At 38.3% G+C, this 27,684-nt stretch overlaps 1 protein-coding gene across 2 annotated transcripts in view; it reads right to left on the bottom strand.

The window, feature by feature from the left end:
• CDK14 (cyclin dependent kinase 14) overlaps positions 1 to 27,684 on the bottom strand; it is a 619,947-nt gene that overhangs the window by 458,784 nt on the left and 133,479 nt on the right. For both annotated transcript variants that reach the window (XM_047751802.1, XM_047751803.1), the window contains 2 exons: positions 18,892 to 19,137; positions 4,299 to 4,393 (listed from right to left, as the gene is read on the bottom strand). In XM_047751802.1, coding sequence (XP_047607758.1) covers positions 4,299 to 4,393; positions 18,892 to 19,137 — 341 coding nt within the window. The remainder of the gene's footprint in view (positions 1 to 4,298; positions 4,394 to 18,891; positions 19,138 to 27,684) is intronic.

The raw sequence follows: 27,684 nt of genomic DNA, 5'->3' as shown, positions 1-27,684 counted from the left end.
ACTCAAAAAATGTTAACAAGTCTCTTAAAGAGCAAAAGTCCTTGGGAAATTGAAAAGATGATTTCAAGGTGCTGAACTAAAGACATTTTTAAATGCCACATGTTTTAAAATGCAGAATATTATACAATGCATGATTTTTTTTTAATCCTCTATTAAACACTATAGGGATTTAGAAAACATAATCAGGAAATCAAGCCAGGATAAAGATTAGCAGTGAGAGTGAAGATAAACTGCCTCCCTTCCCCAAATATAAACACACACATGCACAAAGTATTAAGAATCTGGAGAACACTGGTTTCAAAACAAAACAGAACAGAACTATACTCAAATATAAAAACGTGGGAAGCTCAAAGCTTTGTTTTTTTAAGACAACTTACTTATGAGTGTTGTGTGTTGATATGGTCGCAGCTAACCAACCACATTCTTTAGAGGTTCATTACCAAGGGGCAACACAGGATAGGAATCTCAGTCAATTTCTCCCCAACCTATGCATCCTTATAGGAATAAGAAACTCAAGAAAATCCAAGAGTAATAAAAAGCCTTTCCACTTCTTCTCAAGTTTCTAAACAATGGCTAATGGCAACTGTATCAAAGTTGACAATCATACAAATCTTTTGATGGGAGGATATATTTTGCTTATATTATTTGAGCCATAAAATGAAAGATGACATACATACCATAAGTAGGAGAGGAAGGAGAACGCTGTCATGAAAACAATGCCAAATCAGTGAGGTTTGAAATTAATGAGTGCTATGGATTGAACTCTGCCCTCCAAAGAAGATATGTTGATGCTCTCACCCCTAATACCTCAGACTGTGACCTTATTGGGAAATAGAGTCTGTACAGAAGTAACCAAGCTAAAATGAGGTCATCACACAGGGCCCTAATCCAAAATGACTAGTGTTCTTATAAAAAGGGGAAATTTAGATGTGGAGACAAATATGCAGAGAGAGAACACCATGTGAACATGAAGAAAGACATCAGGGTGATGCATCTACAAACCAGGAATGCCAAAGACACCAGCACACCACAAAAGCTAGGAGAGGCATGGAACACACTCTCCCTTACAGGACCAGCCCTCAGAAGGAAACAACCCTGCCAACACCTTGATCTTACATCAAGTCTCCAGAATTACAAGATGATAAATTTCTGTGGTTTAAGCCACTCGTCTATGGTACTTTGTTTTGGCAGTCCTAGCAAAGTAATACAATGAGTTCTAAGGCAAAATCCAAACCTGAAAGCCGTAAATCAGTACACACATCTATATGATACTCGCCAATCAAGTATCAGTGGCACCTCTAAAATGCCAGGCGGCTTTACGGCAAGATAACAATAGCGGCTCTTGGGGAAAATGCTAAATGGTTAAAGATGGAGGCAGGGGTGCAGACAGCTATGGAAGAGTGGTAAGAAGTACCGGAACAGGGATCCCAACATTTTGACTCTTTAAATTATGAAGTGCTCTGGGAGACACACCAACAAACTCAGCTCTCAAACGTTGCTAGATGGCAGGTAACTGCTGTTCTCTGCCTGACCTTGCCACTGTAAAGCAAATAAGCACAGGCAGCCTGTCATCTCCTAATGCAGGTGAGTGGTCAATGGCTTTCATCGCCAGCTGAAGGAAATTAAATAGTACATGTGACCGGAAAGCTTTAAACTGCTTGAGAATTGCTGGCAAGACTCGCTGAGAGCTGCTGGAGTGAAAAGTATTAACTGTCCAGAACTATCCTTCTCAAGGATTGCAGGTACTTAAAAGGCAGTCTTTCTTTCATTCAGGCATAATAAACCAAGAATGTTTCAACTGTCTCTCAAGATTTTGTCATAAATCTTTTTTCTTTTTTTTTTTTTTTTTTTTTTGCTTTTTAGGGCCGCACCTGTGGCACATGGAAGTTCCCAGGCTAGGGGTTGAGTCGGTGCTGCAGCTGCCGGCCTATGCCACAGCCACGGCAATGCCAGATCCAAGCCAGGTCTTCGACCTACACCACAGCTCAGGGCAACAGTGGATTCTTAACCCACTGATTGAGGTCAGAGACCGAACTGAATACTCATGGATACCAGTCAGGTTCGTAATCTGCTGAGCCACAACGGAAACTCCAGATTTTGTCATAAATCTAAACATCTTGCATTTGGAAATCAGCTAAGCGCATCTTTGGTGGGAAGACACTTCAAAGTGATTGGTTTATTTTCTTCTAATGAAACAGTAGGTTTGCCTCTGTTTGATCCACAGTTAAAACAAGTCATAGCATCTGGGTGAACCATCTGGAATCCTCAACAAGGATCAAGTCTTTCCAAGCAAGGCCTTATCCTGTGGAAGCAGTATGTGCAATGGTTAGGAAGAGATGGCTTGAAACCATGTAGACATGAGCCAAACACACTTTGTTGCTAACAATCTGTATGGATCTGGATGTGTGACTAAATTTCTCTAAGCAGCAAGATGCCTGCTCCAGTGGAAATGATGTTAATGGGGCCCATCTTACAGAGTATTGTGAGAAGTAATTGGGACAATAAATATACCATATTTTATATAAAAGAGTTGCTTAACCCAGTGTAGTTATCTTCATTTTATTAACAATAAAAGCAGAAGTAATTTTTATACAGTAGAGTGCTATTTTCCTTAGGGAAAATTACAAAAACTTCAGACACAACCACCATTGAAATTAACTCAACCATTAGGGCATTACCATGGCATCCATAATGCTCAAATGACATAAAGAAGTCATTAACAGCCCTCATGATTTTGTTCTTTGTTCCATTCCCCATCATGTTTACTTTTTCATTCCAATTTTTTAAAAAGAGCTTTTTTGGGTAGCAAATGTTTAAGATCTCAAAAATAATACTCTATTTTTGACTTATAGCATTTCTGATTTCCTTACCTATCTCCCTTCATCAGGAATACTGCTTTCTCTTAACTTGAAAACCACGAATAGGGAGTTCCCATTGTGGCTAAGCAGTAACGAACCCAACTAGTATCCATGAGGACGCAGGTTCGATCCCCGGCCTTGCTCAGTGGACTAAGGATCCAGCATTGCTGTGAGCTGTGGTGCAGGCCAGCGGCTACAGCTCTGATTTGACCCCTAGCCTGGGAACTTCTATATGCCTTGGGTTCAGCCCTAAAAAAAAAAAAGAAAGAAAGAAAACCATGAATAAAGAAAGGTACAAGACTACATGCCAGAAAAGCCAAAGAGTACCTAAATGGGCACATAATCAAAATTTCCAATTATGTGTTTAGAATGATCCTTTGGAGAATTGTTTTTGATTAATTACTTAGCTTAGTCATTCAGTTCAGTTGCTGCTGACTAATTAGTTAAATTCCCTATGTTTTATAATGACTTTAAAGAGAGGCAAAACAAAGATAGTTTAGAATTTTTTTTTCAATACTATGGGGTATTGTTATTAAGGTAAAACATGGCTTTTGTCTTCTATAGTTATTTAAGAAAGAGTATTACAAGTTTCTACAATCCACATGCCATCAAATACAGTACTCTGTGTTCTTAATCAATAAGGGAGAGGAGGCCTATCAGAAACCCATGGGGGCAAGCTTTTAAGAATCCAAACCTGTGCCAATGCCAGGAAAGCATGGGGGGAAGGGTAAAGGAGGGAGAGCTTGTTTTTCTAAGTGGAAATATATGCAGCATGATGCCAGAGAAGACAGGGAGAAAGAAAAAGTCTGCAGTTTAATTCAGTGACTTCTGAAAGAGTACAAGCTCAATTTAAAAAGCCATTGGGGAGCTCCCATCGTGGCTCAGCAGTAATGAACCTGACTGTATCCATGAAGATTCAGGTTCAATCCCTGGCCCTGCTCAGTGGGATAAGGATCTGGCATTGCTGTGGCTGTGGCATAGGCCAGCAGGTGCAGCTCCGATTCCATTCCAAGCCTGGGAACTTCCATGTGCCATGGGTGTGGCCCCAAAAAAATTTTTTTAAAAAGCCATCAGGAAAGGCCAATACCTTTGGCTTTGTCAAATGAGTACTCTTATTCTTAAGCAAAAGCTGAACCTCCATGAGAAATTAATCACATCATTCACCTGGAAATGAACTCACACTGGAGGGTTCCAACTCCGATGAAAAAACAAAGTTAGGGGAGAGGTAGGACAGAAAAGATAAATTGGACAAGTCTGAAAAACTGCTCACAGAGAAAACCAATTCTACTGACTTTCACACTTGTTAAAACAAGGACAACAACAATGACAGGAAACCTGAGGGAGGAAAATATACTGTATATTAAATGAAAATGACTTAAATATACTCAGTACTAAGAGGCATATTTCACATGTGAGACATTCAAAAATTAATGAACTTACTTGCTTTTCCCTTTGTATACTGTAGCATAAGATCCTTCCCCTAGTTTTTCCAGTTTTTCATATGAGTCAGCTTTTCCAAATTTGGGACTTGTTGGCTAAAAATGAAGCAGAGTAAACAAAGCAGATTGTATCAAACTAATTAACAATAAATAACCTAATTTTGCTGCAAATGTACATTCTGTCAGTTTTTAAATAGCTTTTTTTCTGATAAGAACTTTGATGTCTAAAAACAACATAATATGTATCACTGATTTACTCTGATGTACACCTGAAAGTAACACCACTTTTTAAATCAACTACACTCCAATAAAATTTATTTAAAAAAAAAAAACTTTAAAAAAACAGAGTAAATATTCTGGGTACAAAACTCAGAAATGCAAATGAACATGGTGTAGAAGTTTGCATTTCCCTATAACCTAATTGCCAAGTGGAAACCACCATGAATATGGGGGGAAGGGGCTGCACAGACATTGGGAGTGAACAACACCGGATCCTTAACCCACTGAGCCACAAGGGAACTCCACATCATTAATATTTTGATATCTCTTCTTCTAGTGCTTTCTGTATGCTGATGATTACTTTTTTACATAAATGGGATTACACTACAGATACTGCTTTGTACCCTACCTTTTTTCATTCAATATATTATGAATATTTTCCATGTTACTATGCAATCTTCTAAATTAGGAGCTGGCAAATTGAGCCTACCACCTACTTTTGTATATCCCATAAACTCAGAATGGTTTTTAGGAAGTTCCCATTGTGGCACAAGTGGAAACGAATCCAATTAGTATCCATGAGGAAGCAGGTTCAATCCCTGGCCTCGCTCAGTGGGTTGGGGAATCCAGCATTGCCATAAGCTGTGGTATAGGTTGTAGATGCAGCTCAGATCCCGGGTTGCTGTAGCTATGGTGTAGGCTAGCAGCTGTGGCTCCAATTCAACCCCTAGCCTGCCAATTTTTATATGTTGCAGGTGCAGCCCAAAAAAGCAAAAAAAAAAAAAAAAGAAGAAGAAAAGGAAAGAAAAGGTTTTTATATTTTTAATAGGGGTTGGGAAACCTAAAAAGTAAAATTTCATAGTATGTGGAAGTTACACAAAAACCAGGTTTTAGTGTCCACACTCATTTATTTACATATTGTCTTGGCTTTCATGCTACAACAGAGTTGTAATTGCAACAGAGATCATATAGCCAACAAAGCAGAAAATACTTACTATCTGACCTATGTTGTAAATCATGACTATATAAACTTCAATCAGATAGTCACCCCTCTGATACCTACTGGCAACACAAAGCAGACAATCAAAGACATATCATTCAGATGACACTCATACAAAAGAACTCTCTTAGGTCTAGATACACTAATCCTTAAGGTTTACCTGCAATAAAATAACTCTTCCTTAGAAACTGTACATCCCATCATGATCACAGATGTGTTAAGAACGAGTGGTCTCATCACTATTGCTGTGCTCAACTCCCACCCCAACTTTCACCAAAGAGCAAGAAAAGCGGAGTGTTGTCCTCCACAAGGACAAGTGAGCTATCACTTTTATGTCACTATAAAAGGATACTATCAAAACATCATATACAGTGTGGAATACTACTCAGCCATAAAAAGGATGAAATAATGCCTTTTGCAGCAATATGGGTGGACCTAGAAACTATCCTACTAAGTGAAGTTAGTCAGACAGTGAAAGACAAACATCATGTGATATCACTTACATGTGGAATCTTAAAAAAGGGACCAAATGAACTTATTTGCAGAACAGAAAGAGACTCACAGACTTTGAAAAACTTATGTTTACCAAAGGGGACAGGTGGGTGGTTGGGGTGAGAGGGATGGACTGGACGTTTTGGATTGGCATATGTACACTGAGGTATGTGGAATGACTGGCCAATGGGGACCTGCTGTATAGGTCTATGGTAATATTCTATGATAATCTACGTGGGAAAAGAATCTGAAAGAGAATGGATATGTGTATATGTATAACTGAATCACTTTGCTGCACAGCAGAAATTACCACAATCTTGTACATCAACTATACTCAGTAAAATGTTTAAAAATTTTAAAAACATTTTAGAAAATGATAATTATATAAGGAATTTAAAACATCTCAGAAGGATTATGTAATCACTTATAAATACATTTATAATTGATAAAAATTTACTAATGATTGTGGTTCTCTGTAAGAAACCAATTTTAGAAGCTTAGGGAAAGAACTTCTTGAAGAAAGTTTATAGTACACTACTCTTGACCATGCACTCTCATATAACTTATTAAAAAAATGACACATTCTCGCAATGAATCTGACTGTCATAGTTTATAAGGATTCTATGTGGCAAACTGAGCAATGCTTCTTACCTCCTTCCCATCCAAAATGTGACATAGTTAACTGAAAAGCTACTATTCAAAAAGAATAAATCAGAAATAAGAATGGTAAACAAACAAACAAAAAGAGTGTCAATATCTAATCAGATATTTTGAGGGATTCTAAATGATAAAAAGTAACCAGAGTTAGGAGTTCCTGTCGTGGCACAGCAGAAACAAATCTGACTAGGAACCATGAGGTTGCAGGTTCAATCCCTGGCCTCACTCAGTGGGTTAAGGATCTGGCATTGCCATGAGCTGTGGTGTAGGTCTCTGACATGGCTAGGATCCTGCATTGCTGTGGCTGTGGTGTAGGCCAGCAGCTATAGCTCCCATTAGACCCCTAGCCTGGGAAGCTCCACATGCAGCAGGTGTAGCCCTAAAAAACAACAAAAAGATGCAGTTAGAGGGATGGGGGACATGCAGGGAGGCAAGGAAGGGTAGAATAGAGGAAATAAAAGCATGCTGAGGAGTTCCCTTCATGGCTCAGTGGTTGACGAATCCGACTAGGAACCATGAGGTTGCGGGTTCGATCCTTGGCCTCGCTCAGTGGGTTCAGGATCTGGCGTTGCCAAGAGCTGTGGTGTAGATCACAGATGCAGCTTAGGTCATGAGTTGGTATGGCTGTGGTGTAGGCCAGGGGCTGCAGCTCTGATTCAACCCCTTGCCTTGGAACCTCCATATGCCAGGGTTTGGCCCTAAAAAGCAAAAAAAAAAAAAAAAACCAAAAAAAGAAAGTTGAAATTTACTCGATTGTTAAGGACAGACTGCAGATACTGGTTACCTCCAAATGTATAAGTTTTAGTATATTTCTTAATACTTAAAAGGTAATTACTAGAATAAATAAGACTTACAAATACCAAACAAATCAGGGAGGGAAAAAATAGGAGAGAAAGGTACAAGGAAGTAAGGTGAAGAGAGTCAGGAATAGGGGGATTAGAGAAGAGGGACAGTCAATAGAAAGTATATAAGATAGAAAATCAAAAAAAGGAAGTCCAAACATAGCAATGACTACAGTTTATAAGTTTTATAAATTTATAAACTTCCTCTACTAATAGAAGATTATCAGATTGGAAAGACAAAGAAAATCTAGCAGTGTGCTACTAAGACAAAATTAAGACAAAAGAGTAAATCTGAAAATAAAGGAGTAAGGAGAAAATATAACAAATAAGTGCTTTTACACAATCATGCATTATATCAATATCGGCAGCAGACAAGACAGAATTCACAAAACAGCAAATAAATTAAATTGCATATCCCATACATTAAAATCCACCAGGATACTTAGTAATCATAAAGTAGTATGAGCCAAACAACATAGTGTTGTCATGTATGAAACGACTGCTGGTAGCAATAAAATGAAAAAGTGTCAAGTTGTGGTGACAAATGGGAAACAAACATACATGACTCAGACATCCACAGAGCAAGCAAATTACCAATAAGCAAAGGATATATGAGCTTGAATACTAGAATTAACATTTTTAACCTAATATGCATTTACTATATATTCTTTTCAAGTGCACACAGAATATTCACAAAAAATAGCCACTGATTAGGCCAAAAAAAAAAAACCCTCAATATTCAAAATTGCAGAAACATTTCATGTTATTTTTTCTGAACACAGTACAATAAATTACAAAAAGCAAACTAGTCTAGCTATATAGGTCAAAAAGAAAATCAAAATTAAAAATTCCTAAGTAAATATTCCTAAGTAAATATGTAACATTGAGGACATGACATCTTAAGACCCATGGGATGCAGCCAAATCAATACATAAAAGAAAATTTAAATATATGTGTGCATACTAGAAAAGAAGAAAGGTTGGAAGCATTAATATTTAGACATTTAACTGCAGCCTGAAAAGGAACAACAAAAGACATTTTAGGAAAGAATTCATAGATGATGGACTACTTATTCTTTTCTTCAAGAAAACTTGTAAAGTATCAACCAACCACGTGTTGAGTTGAATCAAGTAAAACTTAATGGAAAATTACATTCAAAAGCGCCTGACTAGTCCTGTGTGGGTTATGTTCTCATGCATTTTTCATCACCCAGAAACAGCTTGCGAATGTCACACTTTACCATCACCCTCCTGAGCCCAAGTTTTAAATAGAAACTTTCAAACCTATGTTAAACTTCAGTATAAAATGATCTTCAATGGGGAAAATATTGTGTTCACAGTTCCACTCTAAATTATTTAAAATCAGAATGAGAAGTCTGTATGTTTGCTTTTGCGCTCCTTTAAGAATTTTTTTTTTTTTTCGGTCTTCTTGTCTTTTTAGGGCCGCACCCATGGCATGTGGAGGTTCCTAGGCGAGGGGTCGAATCGGAGCTGTAGCCACTGGCCTACACCACAGCCACAGCAACACGGGATCCTAGGCATGACTACAAACTACACCACAGCTCACAGCAATGCTGAATCCTTAACCCACTGAGCAAGGCCAGGGATCAAACCTGCATCCTCACGGATGCTAGTCAGGTTCGCTAACTGCTGAGCCACGACAGGAACTCCAAGAATAAATTTAATCTAAGTTAAAGAAAAACAAACGGGTGAAAATTATCCCTTTAGTCCCATTAGGAGATAAACTGCTAATACATATTTAGAACAAATACAAGAAACAGTCACACAAAATCGGTAATAGAATAGGAAGATAGTATTTTTTTCTTCCTGGAAAGGCACAAATAATTTTCTAAAAATGATCTGTTTCACTTTTTCCCAAACTGCCTTATATAAGCTGATATAACTGTTTTAACACAGACCACATTAAACTTACTACTGGAAGAAACTGAATTGAGGAAATTAGAAAAACAAGGCTAATGCTCTTGTTTTTTTAGGATACATCCCATTTATCCACAAGAAAAATAGATGTATAAATAGTACGAAGTATTCTATTTAATTGAATAGATTTGGATATATTAACTGTCATGGTTAAAGTATACTCTATTAATAATGTGGTGGCAGAAATTTGGTAGGAAAACAGTCAATGTGATTTGCCCTGTGAAACTGACATGTACACATTGTGGAAATGTACTGTAATTTACAGATCAATCATGCTAGCTCTAGAGGAAGGATCACACACTCGTGTTATGCCTAAGAGTTATCACAGTAAAAAAAAAAAAAAAATGGGTCTATGGAACCGGATATGTCTATGAGATAGTCTGAGCTTTAAGAATTAGATTCTTATAAAGTTGGTCTCCTATATTTAAGTCCTATCTTAAATATACAGAAATGTTCTGATCTGTAATTATTATGCATATAAATGAGGAAACCCAAATGCCAAGTGTTTAAAGAGGCCAATAATAAAATCCTTCTAATCAAATGAGCACACTAAAAATAATTCAGAAGGAGAGGTCCTATTTTGTTTGCTAATTAAAGTTCAGGCCTTTGGTTTGCCTTTCTTTTTTCTTGCAACTTTATTAAATCATCACATTTAAATAAAAGATGCTAGAGCAAAGCAATATGTGATCAGCCCTAAACATGAGCTTCAGCTCTTTGATGTGAGGTGCATGGATGGATGGGATACAGCTTTATGGGGCCACTATTTTCTGCTTATCACTGCCTTCCTTAGACTGCAGTCTTGAGACAGCACTTTAGAGAACTGGAAATACAGAGGGCTAATCAGCAATTATGAACAGACACTAACTGCATAGAGATGTAGAATTTAAGGAGAGAATGTTAATACTTTTTTAACAGAATAAAGGTAAAGAGAACTGTCAATTGTCTGGACCATTGGAGGGGAACATTGGCATGGATGATGAAAAAGTCAAGATAATATTCCAGCTGAACAGCGTTTGCCACCCTGCCCTGAAGGAGATGCTGTAAAAACTCATTGTTTGTGAAATCAAGAAAAATACCCAGCCAATAGCAAGTATTTACATGTTGCATGCCTTGAATCGATCACTTTAAATAAATATATTACCTAAATTTAATCCCTATAACACCACCCTGAGGTTGGTTCTAGTGGAATCCCTATTTGAACATGAAGAAATTAAGACTACAGAAATAAAGTACCTTATCTAAGATCCAATAGCTAATAACAGAGCTAGAATTTGAACCAAGCTCACTGGAATTGAGAACGAACCTTCTTTACCGCTATGACACTGGCAGAATTGTCCATGGGGACCTAACCTCCACCCAAGTCAAGGAGATACTAAATCATGCTTAAGTCTATGATCCACAAAACCTCATTCCTAGAAAGGAGGATGGGGTTATTTTGTGTTTTTTTGCTAGATTTTTTAATCAACAGTGTTCACTGTAATGATACCAGGATATGCCTATAAGAATGTCTGCTTTATGCTAAATTGATTGAAAAGTGACTTTAAACTTTATAAAAAAAACCCCTTACTTAGATTCTTGATGACCCCCTGAATTACAAGAAAACCACAAGGAAGAATCACTATTCTTACATTATACTAATAACCGGGAGAATGGGTTGTGAGGGTAAGGTGGGAAGAATTCAGTCAGAATTCTCTGACCTCTTTAAACAGCAGGGATTTTGGAAGTCAAACCTTCCTTGACTAATATTTCTTCTGCCTCTGACCTTTACAATAGGCTCTATCATCCTGAATTTTAAACAGCCACACTGAGATCCTGCTGTATAGCACTGAGAAATATGTCTAGATACTTACATTGCAACACAACAATGGGGGGGAAAAGTATGTATACATATATGTGTAACTTGGTCCCCATGCTGTACAGTGGGAAAAAAAAAATACATAAATTTAAAAAAAAAAAAAACATGGCCACACTGAGATAATACACAGTCAACAGGCAATGCAGTTATAAAATAGATGTAGATGCTAGACAGAGGGACAGAGAGACTAACCCCAATCACCACACATGCTAACAACCTGACAAAGGGGCTCCGTTCTAACTGGGCATTTCCTAGTCCCCACAAGGAGGAGGCAATGCCAAAATGAGATCCCCAAGGATGAGCAACTGAAGACTGAAGTGGGACTCTTATTTTCAAGTTTGCACCTTCCTCCCCTCTCTCCAAATTAGGCCTATCATGGGACATAGATTTTTTTGGGGTGACGGAAGGTGATAAATTTGGAAGAATTTGTAGAATGTATAGAGGACCTTAATCTAAGCATGGATTTCTGGAAATGCGTTCTTTTTAAACTCAGCTTGTGATAGCACAGCTCAATGAAATCCCTTCTAAATTGGGCCCACAAGACAGGGAATCTCCCACAGTACTGCCAATAGTTCTAGCTATTGAAGAGCACAGCTGGGTTGCAGGAGGCGGTAGGAAAAGGGGAGCAGAAGTCTGTCCTGTCACTAACAGTATTAAATACGACCCAGGGACTAGGCTCAGGAAGAGCAGGCACATCTGAAACAAAATCTGTCAAAACCTCTTTAAATATACACATCTAAATAAAAACAGTTCCCCATCATGGCTCAGTGGAAATGAATCTGACTAGTATCCATGAGAATGTGGGTTCAATCCCTGGCCTCACTCAGTGGGTCAAGGATCTGGCGTTGCCGTGAGCTGTGGTGCAGGTCGCAGACACAGCTCAGATCCCACGTTGCTGTGGCTGTGGTGTAGGCCGGTGGCTACAGCTCTGATTAGACCCCTAGCCTGGGAACCTCCATATACCGCAGGTATGGCCCTAAAAAGGCAAATATTAAATAAATAAATAAATAAAATTTCTTTCTTTGCATTCATTCTGCCTGAATTTTAAAGTGCCACTATCTGGACAAAATCAGGGACGTACAAGTGGATGTGATGGTCACTGAGGTCAAGTCACTCCTGGCCCCTTGATTTCAGTCACAATTCCTCACATCGACAATGACCGGAGTGTGAACAGCAGAGAGATGTACACACAACTGAGAAGATGCAGTATTATTTCTACCACGTTATTTCCAAGAACAAGAGTGGCTAGCCTGCTTCTGTCACTAAAATACGGGCTGCAATGCTACACTTTTACTCTCTCTCCCTCCTTCTCAGCTGTACTCTTGGAGCCTATTCAAGATAACTAGTACTTTCAAAGAAATAACAATGTAATAAAGATTTGACATTAATCCTTTGATGCTTATCAGTCTTTTAAAATAACAAAACCTGTAATCATAAAACTCTCATGCCTGAAAAGAAACCCTCATACACTGTTGTTGGGAATGTGAATTGGTGCAGCCACTATGGAAAACAGTATGGAGGTTCCTTTAAAAGCTAAAATATAACTACCACATGATCCAGAAATTGCACTCCTGGGTATAGCAATTTAAAAAAGAAAGAAAGAAAAAAAACCTAAAAACTAATTTGAAATGATATATAGACTCCAATACTCATGGTAGCATTATTTTAAGTTGGCAAAATATGGAAGCAACATTAAGTGTCCATCAAAACATGAACAAATAAAGAAGCTGTGAGACATATATATATATATATATATATATCCCAAGAAGTGTAACCACCTCCATTTTCCGCCCAATGAGGAATCCAAAGAAAAATGGTCTTTCCACGAAAAAAAGTCTAATAAAATTAGAGGAGAGAACAAAAAAGCAGTAGGCAGAAAAGACTCAGAATAAAACAGAATACTGTGACATCACGCTAAAAGAATAAAAAGAAAAAAAGAAACCATTTCCAGCTTGAGCAGGAAAGAGCAAAGACCTTTTTCCAGGGCATACTGAATGGAAGCAAAAACTCCCAAAATGAAAAGAAAGCAAAGCAGTTTCCACATAAAGTAATACAAGCACTCTGATATATAAGAAAGACATGTCAGGGTGGACCAGAAAAGGGTAAACCCAATAAAAAGCTCTCAAGAAAGAGGATCTAAAAGAAGTTAGCAATATAATAGAGAAACGGTAGACATTTCCAGTTAAATACAGTAGGGACTTGAACACAAGCATTTCTCTTTCGTCCTTACCAATCTGCACTAAAATGATAAACTCATCAGGCCAAAAAGAATGAATAAGGAGAAAATCACAGACAAGAAATAAACAAAAATTTTGAGATGGGAGACAAATGGACAGGAGGTCACTGATAAGGATGATGACCAAAGGTGGAAACCAATAAGAAATAAGTCAATTCCAACTTCAAAAGCCCAGAAACACTCAAGAATTGGAAGCTGAACTTCAAGGAGGGGCTAAAACCAAAATGAAAAGTTGGAGTGAATCTAGGAACAAGTCCTTTCCCCTAGACCCTGCCCAGCCCTGGTCCTGGCAGAGATTTATTCTCTGACGAGGCTTAACCTGAGAGGCTCAGAACTGGGACACTAAGCATGGTGAAAATCAGTCTGAAGAGTCAGACTGAATAAAAAGGAAGCACAGAAAAGGCTGTGAGCCCTTCTTGATCAATTGACGTTAAGAGCAGCTAGGCATGGAGTTCCCATCAGGGTGCAGGGGAAGCAAATCCGACTAGAAACCATGAGGTTGCAGGGTTTTGATCCCTGACCTCTCTCAGTGGGTTAAGGATCCAGTGCTGCCATGACCTGTGGTGTAGGTCAGAGAGGCGGCTCAGATCCTGCGCTGCTATGGCTGCAGTGTAGGCCGGCAGCATTAGCTCTGATTAGACCTCTAGCCTGGGAATCTCCATATGCTGCTTAGGCTTACATACTCTAAAAACTAGACTGGTCAATCAGCTTTGCGTAACCTCCTAACAGCCATGTGGAGATCAAACAGTCCAGACTGGGTTAGGGCAACAGAATCATAAGCACAATCTCAGGGGAAAGAAACACTGATAAATGACCTAATTCTGATTTGTTCCAGAGGAGTTTTCTGGTTTTATCACATAGTCTGGGGCCTCACTGTGTGACTAAAATTCTATTAATTAATTCAATTAGTTACCAACATATGAAAAGAAGAGGCAATTACAATTAGGAAAATCAAAAAGTTGAGCAAGGAAAGAAATTTCATCACAGTACACTATGGGGCCACACTAAGAACAGTATTTATGTCCTCTTAAGATAATAAATACTACAAGAGTTCCCATCATGGCTCAGTGTAAATGGATCTGTCTAGCATCCATGAGGATGCAGATCAATCCCTGGCCTCGCTCAGTGGGTTAAGAATCTGGCATTGCCATGAGCTGTGGTGTAGGTCAGAGGTATGGCTCAGATCTGGCATTGCCTGTGGCTGCAGAGCTACAGTTCTGATTTGACCCCTAGCCTGGGAACCTCCATATGCCATGGGTGAGGCCCTAAAAAGAAAAAAAAAAAAAACTGAATTTTTTTAAAAAGATTATAAATACTGTATATTAATTAAAGCCGAGACGTAGGAGAAAGGTAGTTGGGGATAGGAGTACAGCAAAGAAATCCTGTCTTGATGATGTTCCTTTGTACCCTGTAAGTCAGTACCTACATCTAGAGGCTTGCTCAGATTCAAGCTATTCCTACTGGTACTGACTGCATACTTCCTTCAGAACATCATGACAACTGGCTCTCACCCTTTTGATGATGTTAGCAGCTACTGATAATCACTGCCTAGATGTACTAATTCTTCAGGGATTGCCAAAGGGTGGCTCCTAAATCTATTACCCTAACTTGATTTATTAGTGGGACTACTTCTAAAAGAGAAATTTCCCTTCATCAATGACTAGATTACCATGAGGTGAATTTCATACAGGAATCACTGAAAAATAAATGCTCCGTCATTCGCTTTATCTACCTGTTTTGGACACCAACTCTTCATTGCTTTCCTAATGGTATCTATTGGGTTTTGTATATGAATGTTATAACCTGCAATGCGGCTAACTTCTCTCCTTGTCTGTAGTATATCCTCTCATTCTTTTGAATATTCCAGATAGATCATCAGATATCTGCAAAAATGATCATTTTACCTCTTTCTAGATTGCTTTCATTAACTGTGGCGATGTTATTCACTCCTTTCTCTCTCTTTTTTTTTTCATAGCTTTGTAAGGGATTCAACTAATAATTTTCCATGAGTTATTTTCAAGTAAAATGAATTGTTCAGTAGTTTGAGGGGGGTATGGCCAAAGCAGCTTTTCTAGCTTTACAGAATAATTTTCTCTGTTATCATAAAGGAGGAGGGGAGGCAATCTCACACACATTGATATTTCTGCATCTTATTTGCTTCAACATTTCTTTCTGGATCTTCTCTTTCCTTTTTCCCCTAGGGAACCTGCTCTGCACAGAAGTCTACTCGGTGCAGGGCTTTGTCCTGAAAAGGTGCTTCAATTCGATATTCTAGAAAATCATGGGACAAAGATGAACAGACACTCCATGTTCTCCGTGCACTCATCCATTCTCAGGAGCCATCAAAGTCTCCTTCCAGGTGCTGATGCTACCCTAAGAATGGTCCAGTGAGCCACCATCATGTATCTGATGGCAATTTGGGGGTTTCCTGGTTCTGAGACTAGTCTAGTCCCCTGGTCTTCCCTGAGCTTCCTCCTCACACTTTCTGATACCACATTGTTCTTAAAATTGCTTATGGTTTGTTCCCCTCACTCCTATTTTGAGGTTCATGGAGATACCTTGTCACTTACATTTGTTATTGATATTATCCATTGCTTTTGGTTTTACTGTACTAGTTGTTCTAATTACATGAGGGGTTTCAAAACCTATGCCACTACCATCTTCCCAGAGTCCTCTCTTACTTTACTTTTTTATCTATGTTCAAGCATTACTTTAATAAAAACAAAATTTTAAAGAGAGAGACACATAATATATCAGATGTCTCAACTTTCCTTGATAAGAATTTTAATTAATTCCTTATTAAAAATTAAAAATAAATATCAAAACCCCACTGCTATTATTTATACTATGATATAAACCCCAATTTTAAAGCTGTATGATCCCCAGGAGCAGCCAGCACAGCCCACACCCAATCTTGGTTTCTAAATACCATTGCCCAATAAAAGCAAACTGGGCTCTTTGGAGAAATAGCTGATTCTTGGCCTGGGGCTGGAAAAATACAATGTAAGCTAAGAGCAATTTATAGGACAAGAAAGTCAGAGAGTGCTCAAAAAACAAAAGAATGAAGACATCTCAAAAGAACACACAGGGGCCAACTTAAAAGAGTTCTCAATGGTCAAAGCAGGAATAATCTGAGCAACAAAAGAAATAATGTACCAGTGGATATTAACTAGGACTGCAAATAAAATGAAGGATAACTAGTCAAATCTGATTTTCACATAAACAGTGAATAATTTTTAGTATAAGTAAGCCTCACTGTAACATCTGAAGTGCCAATTTTGATATATCATGTAAGTTGACATATTAAGATAACTATACAGTAAAATGTGTATAGTTGTCTTTCTATTACAGAGGCTTAGTCATCTCAACAATTCCTTTCATTTCTTCTAAATGACACTAAATCTAAAAGTTTCTCAGAGTTCCCGTCATGGAGAAGTGGAAACGAATCCGACTAGGAACCATGAGGTTGCGGGTTCGATCCTTGGCCTCGCCAAGTGGGTTAAGGATCTGGCATTGCTATAGCTGTGGTGCAGATTGTAGACACAGCTTAGATCCTGCATTGCTGTGGCTGTGGTGTAGGCCGGCAGCAACAGCTCCAATTAGACCCCTAGCCTGGGAACTTCCATGTGCCGAGAACTCAGTCCTAAAAGGACAAAAAAAATTAAAAAAATAAATAAATAAAAAATAAAAGTTTCCCAGGAGTTAGCGATGTTTCTGTGCCCTCAATGGACACTACCCTACAATCACAGACACGATCACATGGGCCAGTTTGGGGAAAGCCAGATAATCAATTCTCCTCACAAATGTCACATTAATAATACTTATTTTAGGAGTTCTCGTCGTGGCGCAGTGGTTAACGAATCCGACTAGGAACCATGAGGTTGCAGGTTCAGTCCCTGCCCTTGCTCAGTGGGTTAACGATCCGGCGTTGCCGTGAGCTGTGGTGTAGGTTGCAGACGCGGCTCGGATCCCGCGTTGCTGTGGCTGTGGCGTAGGCCGGTGGCTACAGCTCCAATTAGACCCCTAGCCTGGGAACCTCCATATGCCGCGGGAGCGGCCCAAGAAATAGCAACAACAACCAAAAAAAAAGACAAAAGACAAAAAAAAAATAATACTTATTTTAGCTTCATTAACACAAAACGTGACATAAGATTTGTGCAGTAGCATATACTTTAATTAAATTGAAGTGTCAATATTCTCCTAGTTGTTGACATTTCTTGCTCTGTCTTGGCCCTCATGGAATTTAATATTTAAAATTTGTGAAACCGAATACGCTTCTTAGCAAAGAGAGAATCAAAGTTCTCTTATCATTCTCCTTAGACCATCTATGTAAAAAGTTTTTAAGTATAGCTTAAATCTGAAAATTACTTAATTTTAAAAGGTTATAAGGTTTTTTTCTTTTACAATGTGAAACGCAGGCCAGTCTTGCAAATATGAGTTTCAGTAAAATTTTTACAATCAAAAGCAGCAATCATCTCAGAACTTTATATCTCCTTAGGTCAAAAAGCAAGACTTGCCTTGATATGGTTTGAATTTAGAAAATTTCATTGCGATGAATAGGATTTCTCTTCAAGAAGATAGATCTCAATGCCCAGCTCTTAAATTTTAAACTATTGTCAATGAAAACAAACTGGAGTAAGACAAGTGAGCACATTTTAACATGTATTCGGAAATGCAATTCTTTGTGAATCTGCCCAATTCAAAACCATCCTCACGGCCCACAAACACTGTAAAGCTCAAAATCCTCTATAAGGGTTTGAAATTCCAGAAGGTTTTTTTGGGGTTTTTTTGTTTTTGTTTTTGTTTTTTTGGCTTTTGTCTTTTTTAGGGCTGCACCCGAGGCACATGGAGGTTCCCAGGCTAGAGGTTGAACTGGAGCTACTGCCGATGGCCAATGTCACAGCCAGAGCAATGCCAGATCCGAGCCATGTCTGGAACCTACACCACAGCTCACGGCAACGCCAGATCCTTAACCCAATGAGCAAGGCCAGGGATAGAACCTGCAACCTCATGGTTCCTAACTGGATTCGTTTCCACTGCATCACAATAGGAACTCCCCCAAAGATTTTTAATTATAAACTCCTCTAGATGGAAACGACTAGAAAAAAATAATTTTTCCATAAGTAAGTTGAATCATTTCTCATTGGGTCGCTGGGTGCTGATGCAGAGTCTGTCAACAGTTGGCACATGCGTGGGCCAGCGCTCTCGCTCTCTTCCAAAAACATTCAACCCCTAAGGAGAACATGCATGAAAATGTGCTGATAAAGCCACCTGCTGTCTTCCTGCACAGCGTGCCACTATCACAAGAGGGACATACCTCTGTTCACCCACTGGGAAGTGAGAAGAGTGCACTTACCGAGCTGGGGCTGGAGTGCCGCCGAACTTTAGGAGACTCTTTGCCAGCAGAGGAGGTCTTAAAGTTAATGCAAGCATTGTTCTCGGAATGCACCCTCTTGACTTGATTAGCTGGTTTCTCAAATGGGTCAAAAGTGCTCTGGGTCCTCTGAACCCTGACTTTCTTATCCTCAGGAATTGTGTCCAAGGGTTTGATCATTGAGTCCATTCCCGGGCAGTTCCGTGTAGACATCTTTGTGACACATATCTGCAGGGGAAAAAAGAGAAGTTAAACGCCGAGCTCTCCACTGAAACTTTCATAGCACTAAACATGCTGATTTCTTATCCTAGGAAGCACGCCAACTTAGATTTCAAGAAATACCCCGAGAGGTCACATTCTGAAAAGCTACACCAGCTTAAGCCACAATATGAAAAATCCCTCATAATCATTCCGCTTATTCTCGCTTAGGGCTGACACTAAAAATGCCATCTCTAAAACAGGAAACTGAAGGCCTGGACTGCCAGTGCCCTAAGGTAATTCTTGAATTCTGTCACATATGTTATCATCTGACTGCAAATGAGATTATTTCTGAATCATTAACAAATTAGATAACCTGCCTTAATGAAAATTTTTTAAAAATCACTTGAGCTAAATCAGTTGGGCATTTTAACTGATGGTTCATGGAAGCAGCTAACACAGCTAGAGAAAAAGATCACTGTTTCTTCAAAACTTTAACACTTGAACATAAGCTTAAAATCTAACCCCATTTTTCATCTCCAAACTGGAATGAGTACTATAAAAAAGCTAATAGTTAGAGATACTGAAAGTTGAAAACGTTTCTTCCAATACAAAAACTAATGGATGAAAAGGAAAAATACTGTAAAACACTGAATAACACACATTTTAAAATTTTTCTATTGTTCCACTCACCTCTTCTTTTTTTTTTTTTTTGTTATTTTTAGGGCCATACTCAGCATATGGAGGTTCCCAGGATAGGGGTTCAATCAGAGCTATAGCCGCAGCCTACCACAGCAACGCAGGATCTGAGCCAAGTCTGCGACCTACACCACAGCTCACGGCAACGCTGGATCCTTAACCTACTGAGCAAGGCCAAGGATTGAACACGCACCTTTATGGATACAAGTTGGGTTCATTAACCGCTGAGCCACGATGGGAAATCCTCAACTCCTTCCTATTTCTTTCCCAATTTCTCCACTCATTCTCTTCCTGCACAGTCTGGCCCCCTCTCTCATTTTATTTTAGTCTCTGACTTTTGCTCCCTGTTTTCCACTTTATGTTCTAATTCTTTCATTCTCCCTATATTCTGGAGACTTTATTTTTCTTTATAAGTAACTTTATGGCCCCTAGCTTGCTATAAAGCTAGGTAACTTTATTATGTGTTCTAGAGAAAACATAACTCTGAAATTACTTTTAAAGTTTTTTTCCTCTTGTGAAAAGTTTCCACATCCCTATTTTTAAAAAGCAGGAAAACAGAAGGCATCTAAGAAAATCCCATTTTGTTAAAGTAAACATATGAAGTGTCTGAATAATATGTATATGACAATTCCATGTAGGAAAGAAATGTTGATATCGGTATGGATAGATATAGACAGATACAAATACACATACACATGGACACAGATATTTGTATGTGTGCGTAGGAGCACATAAAAAGCTATAGAAGGAAACCCACCAAAATGTTAACATAAAGGTACTGCCAGATACTTAATGGACAAAGGGTAAAAGAAATTACTAATTTTTTACACACCCTTGCATTGTTTGAATTGTATAATAAACGTTTGACTTACACTAAAACTTAGAAAGTGTATATAATTAAATTAAGCTCTTCCAAGCTTTTGAAACAAAAAGAATTAAATACTAAGCATCAACTTTGTGCTATGTGTGTCTCAACTACCAAGCACAGGATGAGTATTAAATAAATCAAGTAAGAAGGATATCATCATACATTTTAGCATCATAAAATTGCTGAAGATACATTTGAAAGACTTAAGGTAAATGCTCTACTCATGATCGAAAACTAATAATTTGAGTTCCCGTCATGGCTCAGTGGTAACGAACTCAACTAGTAACCATGAGGACGTGGGTTCGATCACTGGCCTTGCTCAGTGGGTTAAGGATCTGGCATTGACATGAGCTGTGATATAGGTCGCTGATACAGTTTGGATCTGACGTTGCTATGGCTGTGGCTGAGGCATAGGCCAGCAGCTGCAGCTCCAATTCAACCCCTAGCCTGGGAACCTCCATATGCCATGGGTGTGGCCCTAAAAAAAAAAAACTAATAATTGATCACAAGATTAGATTCACTCAAAATTTTTAAGAGTTTATGTGTTCCTCTTGCAGATGTGGAAGCAAGAGGCAACAGATGTGATATGGATTTGAAACTACTCACACCACTGAATTATGTAAATACATAAGCCTAAGGAGTCAATGAACCTTAAACACAAGAACTACAAAGAAAATAAGATGAAGGCACATTAAAATCAAATTGCTTAAAATCAGTGATAAAGAATATCTTTAAAAGGAGCCAGAGAGAGAAAAGCATTTTAAAAAAGAAGCAAAACACCAAATATTTGGAAACTAAGCAATACAAAAGGAGAATCAGAAAGTATCTTGAACTAAATGAAAACAGTACCACAGAATGTCAAAATGGCAGATACAGCTTAAATAGTACTTTAGCTGTAGGAAAATTTATAATACTAAATGCATATAGCAGAAAGAAAAAAAAAGGTCCAAAATCATTAAGATTGCACCTTACTAGAAAAATTGAAAACCTAAAATAAGCAGAGAAATAATGAAAAAATATCACCATGGAAATAAATGAAGTAGAAAATGGCAAACAAAGAAAATCAATGAAACTGAAAGCTAATGTTCAGAGAAGATAAAAAATTTGATACACCTCTAGCCAGACTGTTAAGAATAAACAGGTAAAAAAACAAGAGTTCCTTTGCGGCACAGAAGGTTAAGGATCCAGTATTGTCACTGCATTGGCTCAGGTCACAGCTGTAGCACAGGTTCAGTGCCTGCCCCAGGAACTTCCACATGCCACAGGCACAGCCCAAACAAACAAACAAAAAGGTAAAAAACATACATTGCCAATAAAAGAAATGAGAGTGGCGGTATCAATACAGATTCTACAGAGTGTCAACAACTTTATGCCAATAAGTTCAGCAACTTAGATGAAACAAATTCCTTCAAAGACAAAAACTATCAAAGCTCACTTGAAAAAACATAGATGACTTGAAGAGGCCTATGTGTATTAAAGAAATTGAAGGTCTAACAAAAAATCTTATCAGAAAGAAATTGCAGAACCAGACAAAATTACAGGTGAAGTAAACCAAGCATTTAAGGAAAAAGTAACATCAATTTCACAGAAGCCCCTTCCAAAAAATTGAAGAGGAAGGGATACTTTCCAACTCATTATATAAAGCCAGCATTCCAACACCAAAGCCAGACAAAAACATTATAAGAAAACTACAGATCAATATCTCTCATGAATACAGATGCCAAAATTATTGGCACATTGTTAACAAACTGAATCCAATAATATATAAAAAGGACAATAAGTAATGAAAAAGTAGTATTAATCCCAAGAAAGCAAGATTGGCTTAATATTCAAAAATGTGTGATTCGCCACTTTAATATACAATGTTGGGCAATCTCTAAAACGGCTCCCAGTGAAGGCCACTTTCAGGTATTCACATGCTTACTAAATCCACAGATCTTAAGTGTGAGCTGTACTTGTTGACTTACATCCTATAAACAGAATATGGCAGAAATCATGGGCATCACTTCTGAGAAAGGACTGAAAATCACGGACTTGGAGAATAGACATGTGGTTGCCCGGGGGGAGGGGGAGGGAGTGGGAAGGATCGGGAGCTTGGGATCAATGGATGCAAACTATTGCTCATGGAATGGATTTACAATGAGATCCTGCTGTGTAGCACTGGGAACTATGTCTAGATACTTACAACGGAGCATGACAATGGGAGAAAAAATTACGTATATATGTATGTGTAACTTGGTCCCAATGCTGTACAGTGGAAATAAAAAATACATAAGAAAATAAAATGTTTCCACTTAAAAAAAATTAAAAGACTGTGGCTTCTGCACTGGTATGCTCCCACCCCCATTCCCCTTCTCTTAGATCACCATCCCAGGGGAAAGCCAGCTGCCATGTCAGGAGGTAGCTCTGTGGAGAGACATATTCCTGGAAGACTGAGGCCTGCTAACAATCACATGAGTAGAGCCTTCAAGTGTGACCACAGCCCTGGCCTGCAGCTTAACTGGATAAGAGACTCTGGAGCCATAGGCACCAAGCTAAAGAGCCCTGGATTCTAAACCCATATAACTGTTATATAAAACAATACAAGCTGTTTTAAGATGATAAGTTTTGGAGTAATATGTTATGCAGCAACAAAGAACCAATAAAATTTTTTTAACCATATGATCATCACAGAAGATTCAGTAATAACACAAACTCATAGAAGAAAATCTCCTAAACCTGATCAAAGGCATCAGGAAAAAAAGAAGAAAAAAGATAATTTTTTAAAAAAATAAATAAGCCCAAGGAACTGTATCTGATCACTTGAGATGAAACATAATGGAGGATAATGTGAAAAAAATTACATATATATATATATATATATGAATGACTGGGTTACTTTGCTGTACAGCAGAAATTGCCAAACATCATAAATGAACAATAAATTTTTTTTTTAATTTTTAAAAAAAGGAGTTCCTGGAGTTCCCGTCATGGTGCAGTGGTTGAGGAATCCAACTAGGAGCCATGGGGTTGTGGATTCAATTCCTGGTCTTGCTCGGTGGGTTGAGGATCTGGCGTTGCCGTGAGCTGTGCTGTGGTTCGCAGACGGGGCTCAGATTCCGCATTGCTTGCTGTGGCTCTGGCACTCTGGCATGGGCGGGTGGCTACAGCTCCGATTTGACCCCTAGCCTGGAAACTGGAAAAGGCAAAAAGACAAAAAAAAAAAAAAAGAGTTCCTGTTGTGGCTCAGTGGGTTAAGAACCCAACTAATACACATGAGAATACAGGTTCAATCCCCAATATCACTTACTGGGTTAAGGATCTGGTGATGCTGCAAGTTGCAGCATAGGTCACAGATGCAGCTCAGATTCCAAGTTGCTGTAGCTGTGGCATAGGCCAGCAGCTGCAGCTCTGATTCGACCCCTAGCCTGGGAACCTCCACACGCCACAGGTGCAGCCCAAAAAAGAAAAAAGAAAATCAACAACTACAGCTAAGACAAAAGTAAAGGGTGAGAAATTGAAAGCCTTTCTCCTAAGAATAGGAAAAAATAAAGGATGTCCACTCTCATTATGTGCATTCAATATTGTTTTACAAGTTCTAGACAATGCCACAAGGTAAAGAAAGAGAAACTTTTAAAAATTCACATTGGAAAGGCAGAAATAAATTTATTCACAGAAGCCATCATCATCTATGTTAAAAAATCGAAAAAAAAAAAACCCACTAGAATTAATAAGTTTATCTAGAGTACAAGATCAAATATTTTAAAAAAATTTGAATTTCTAGAAACTAGCAACAATCAGAAATTTTAATTAAAAAACCATTTACAGAGTTCCCATTGTGGAGCAGTGGAAACAAATCCAACTAGGAACCATGAGGTTGTGGGTTCAATCCCTGGCCTCACTCAGTGAGTTAAGAATCGGCATTGAAGTGAGATGAGCTGTGGTGTAGCTTGCAGATGCGGATCAGATCTGGCATTGCTGTGGCTGTGGGACAGGCCAGCGGTTACAGCTCTGATTGGACCCCTAGCCTGGGAACCTCCATATGCCATGCGTGCGGCCCTAAAAAAGGACAAAAAAAGACAAAAAAACTAAAAAATTTTTTTAAAAATTTAAAAGAAAAACCATTCACAACAGCTTTAAATATAAAATATTTAATGATAAATCCAACAAAAATATGCAAGATCTGTACACGGATACTATAAAGTATGGCTCAGAAAAGGAAAAACACAAACCAAGGGGATCAAGTTATGGGTCTCTGAATTCACTGTGATACTTTCAGGAAGAAGCTAATCTCTGTGTTTTGGTTATAAAATATTAAGAATTTCTTTTTTTTTCTTTTCGTCCTTTTGTCTTTCTAGGGCCACACCGGAGGCATATGGAGGTTCCCAGGCTAGGGGTCAAACGTGTCTGTGACCTACACCACAGCTCACAGCAACGCCAGATCCTTAACCCATGGAGCAAGGCCAGGAATTGAACCCGCAACTTCATGATTCCTAGTTGGATTCGTTTCTACTGCGCAACGACAGGAACTCCCAAGAATTTCTTAATTAACTTAAAAGGAAATTTACACATACATATATAAATTGAGCAAGGTGATAAATGTTTGAAATAATAATGTAAAAAGATATGAATGGGGCTGAATGGATATAAGAACAATGGGGAAATACCGACCCTGTGTGAACTCCAACCCTGTCCTTGAAAGCAGCACCAGCATAAACACCACGGAAAATTTTTAGTTTTACCAAGGAGAATTCAGAGCTAACACAACATTCTACTTAGCTCTGCATTCTATATTTTTATTCAAGGTCTTTGAACTACCTTAGTAAATTAGGCTTTATCATATAGAAAAACTTTTTGTCATATCCATGAGGAAATATATGGGGAAAAACTCCAAATATATAGGGAAATTTTACTATGAAGTCTAACACTGTAGCACAAGTATACCTGCACAGCCACGGTCAAAAAAAAAAAAAAAAAAAGCAAGGGTTAAATGACAAATGTCTCTTCAACGTGTCAGCAGAGGAAAGAAGAGCTGTAAGGGCACCTCAAAGCTAAAAGAATAAATTTACTTCTTAACCAGTTTATGAAATCAGATAAATTCACATTAACCTGTCATTGCTTCATTTCATGCTGCCAACTCTAGCAAAACTAATATCCACAAGGTTGTTCGTTAACTTTAAGAAACAAAGGTACTTGGAAATTTCGATAATTCTGTTAAAGAAGTTATTACAGAATCTACTGTGATTAAAGCCTTATCTTCTTTCTCATGCCTTAATTAAGGGCCCTACATTAACATGTTTTCAATCAAGTAGTTACTTATTTAATAGATGCACTTGATAATTGTAAAAAACAGTACAAACAACACACCAGTGGAAACCAGCTTCTCAAAGTTATTTAGACAGGAAAAAAAAAAAAAAGCAGCCTAATCCTATCTTTTAAGAGAAAAAAGCATTGTAACAAAATTTTCTAAAGTTAAACATTTTTGGAGTTCCCAGTCGAAATGAATCCGACTAGTATCCATGAGGATTTGGGTTTGATCCCTGGCCTCGCTCAGTGGGCCGGGGATCCAGCATTGCTTGAGCTGTGGTGTAGGTCACAGACTCGGCTAGGATCCCGAGTCGCTGTGGCATAGGCCAGCAGCTGTAGCTCTGATTCGACCCCTAGCCTGGGAACCTCCACATTCCGGGAATGAGGTCCTAAAAAGCCAAAACAAAAAAACCCACTCTTACTCATTTCACATTTATCATTTTTGCCACCTAGTAGCAAGTGACTAAATACAAATAGAAAACAATTATTAATGTGAAAAAAATTCCAGGGAAACGGTATACCTGTACAGACACATGCCTTTGGGATTTGACTTACTACATTCATACATATTTCTTTCTAGTTAGTTCCTAACTCATATGATAACTTAAAAATTTTTCAATATCCCACAGTGGTTTGCAAAGTATTGTACTTTCCAGGCAACCCATCAGAAGAACACATTTGAGACTTGTTATCTTTTTTTTTTTTTTTTTTTCAGGATGGAAGTTCCCAAGCTAGGGGTCGAATTGGAGCTACAGCTGCCAGCCTACACCACAGCCACAGCAATGAGGAATCCAAGCTGTGACTGCAACCTACAACACCGCTCACGGCAATAACGGATCTTTAACCCACTGAGCGAGGCCAGGAATCGAACCTGCATCCTCATGGATACTAGTTATTTTCGTTTCTGCTATGCCACTATGGGAACTCCAAGACTCGGTATTTTCTGCAGTCCCATGTAAGCAAGGATAATGCTTATTATTGCAACACCCTTTTCTCTTTTTTTTTCTTTCTTTTTTTTGGTCTTTTTTCCTTTTCTAGGGCCATTCCCATGACATATGGAGGTTCCCAGACTAGGGGTCTAATTGCAGATGTAGCCGCCAGCCTAGGCCACAGCAACTCGGGATCCAAGCTGCGTCTGCAACCTACACCACAGCTCACAGCAACGCCAGATCCTTAACCCACTAAGCAAGGCCAGGATCGAACCTGCAACCTCGCGGTTCCTTGTTGGATTCGGTAACCATTGAGCCACGACGGGAACTACAGCATTCATTTCTTATAGTGCATCGCTCAGCACCCGGCCCACAGTAAAGCTCAATAAAGTTCTGTTGGATTAATGAATCATATTTAAGAAGATTTATCCAAATCATCAGTCTTCATGTTCTCGTGTTAAAAAAAGCTGAAGTTCTGAAACATGTATTCACTAAAATGTACCATCAAAAAAACCCAGCAATCTTGACATAAAAATAATAAATATACACATACGAACAAATATATATTCATAAAATGCTATCAACAAAAATAATATACATATATGAACATATATATATTCATAAAATGCTATCAACAAAAATAATATACATATATGAACATATATATATATTCATAAAATGCTATCAACAAAAATAATATACATATATGAACATATATATATATTCATAAAATGCTATCAATAAACTACAGGTTCATTGTGATAGGGAGAATTCTACAATGACATTCAATGCTCT

Source organism: Phacochoerus africanus, chromosome 11, assembly GCF_016906955.1.
Source record: "Phacochoerus africanus isolate WHEZ1 chromosome 11, ROS_Pafr_v1, whole genome shotgun sequence".
In the NCBI taxonomy this organism is placed as follows: Eukaryota; Metazoa; Chordata; class Mammalia; order Artiodactyla; family Suidae; genus Phacochoerus; species Phacochoerus africanus.
This window is presented reverse-complemented; position numbering and strand designations above follow the sequence as displayed.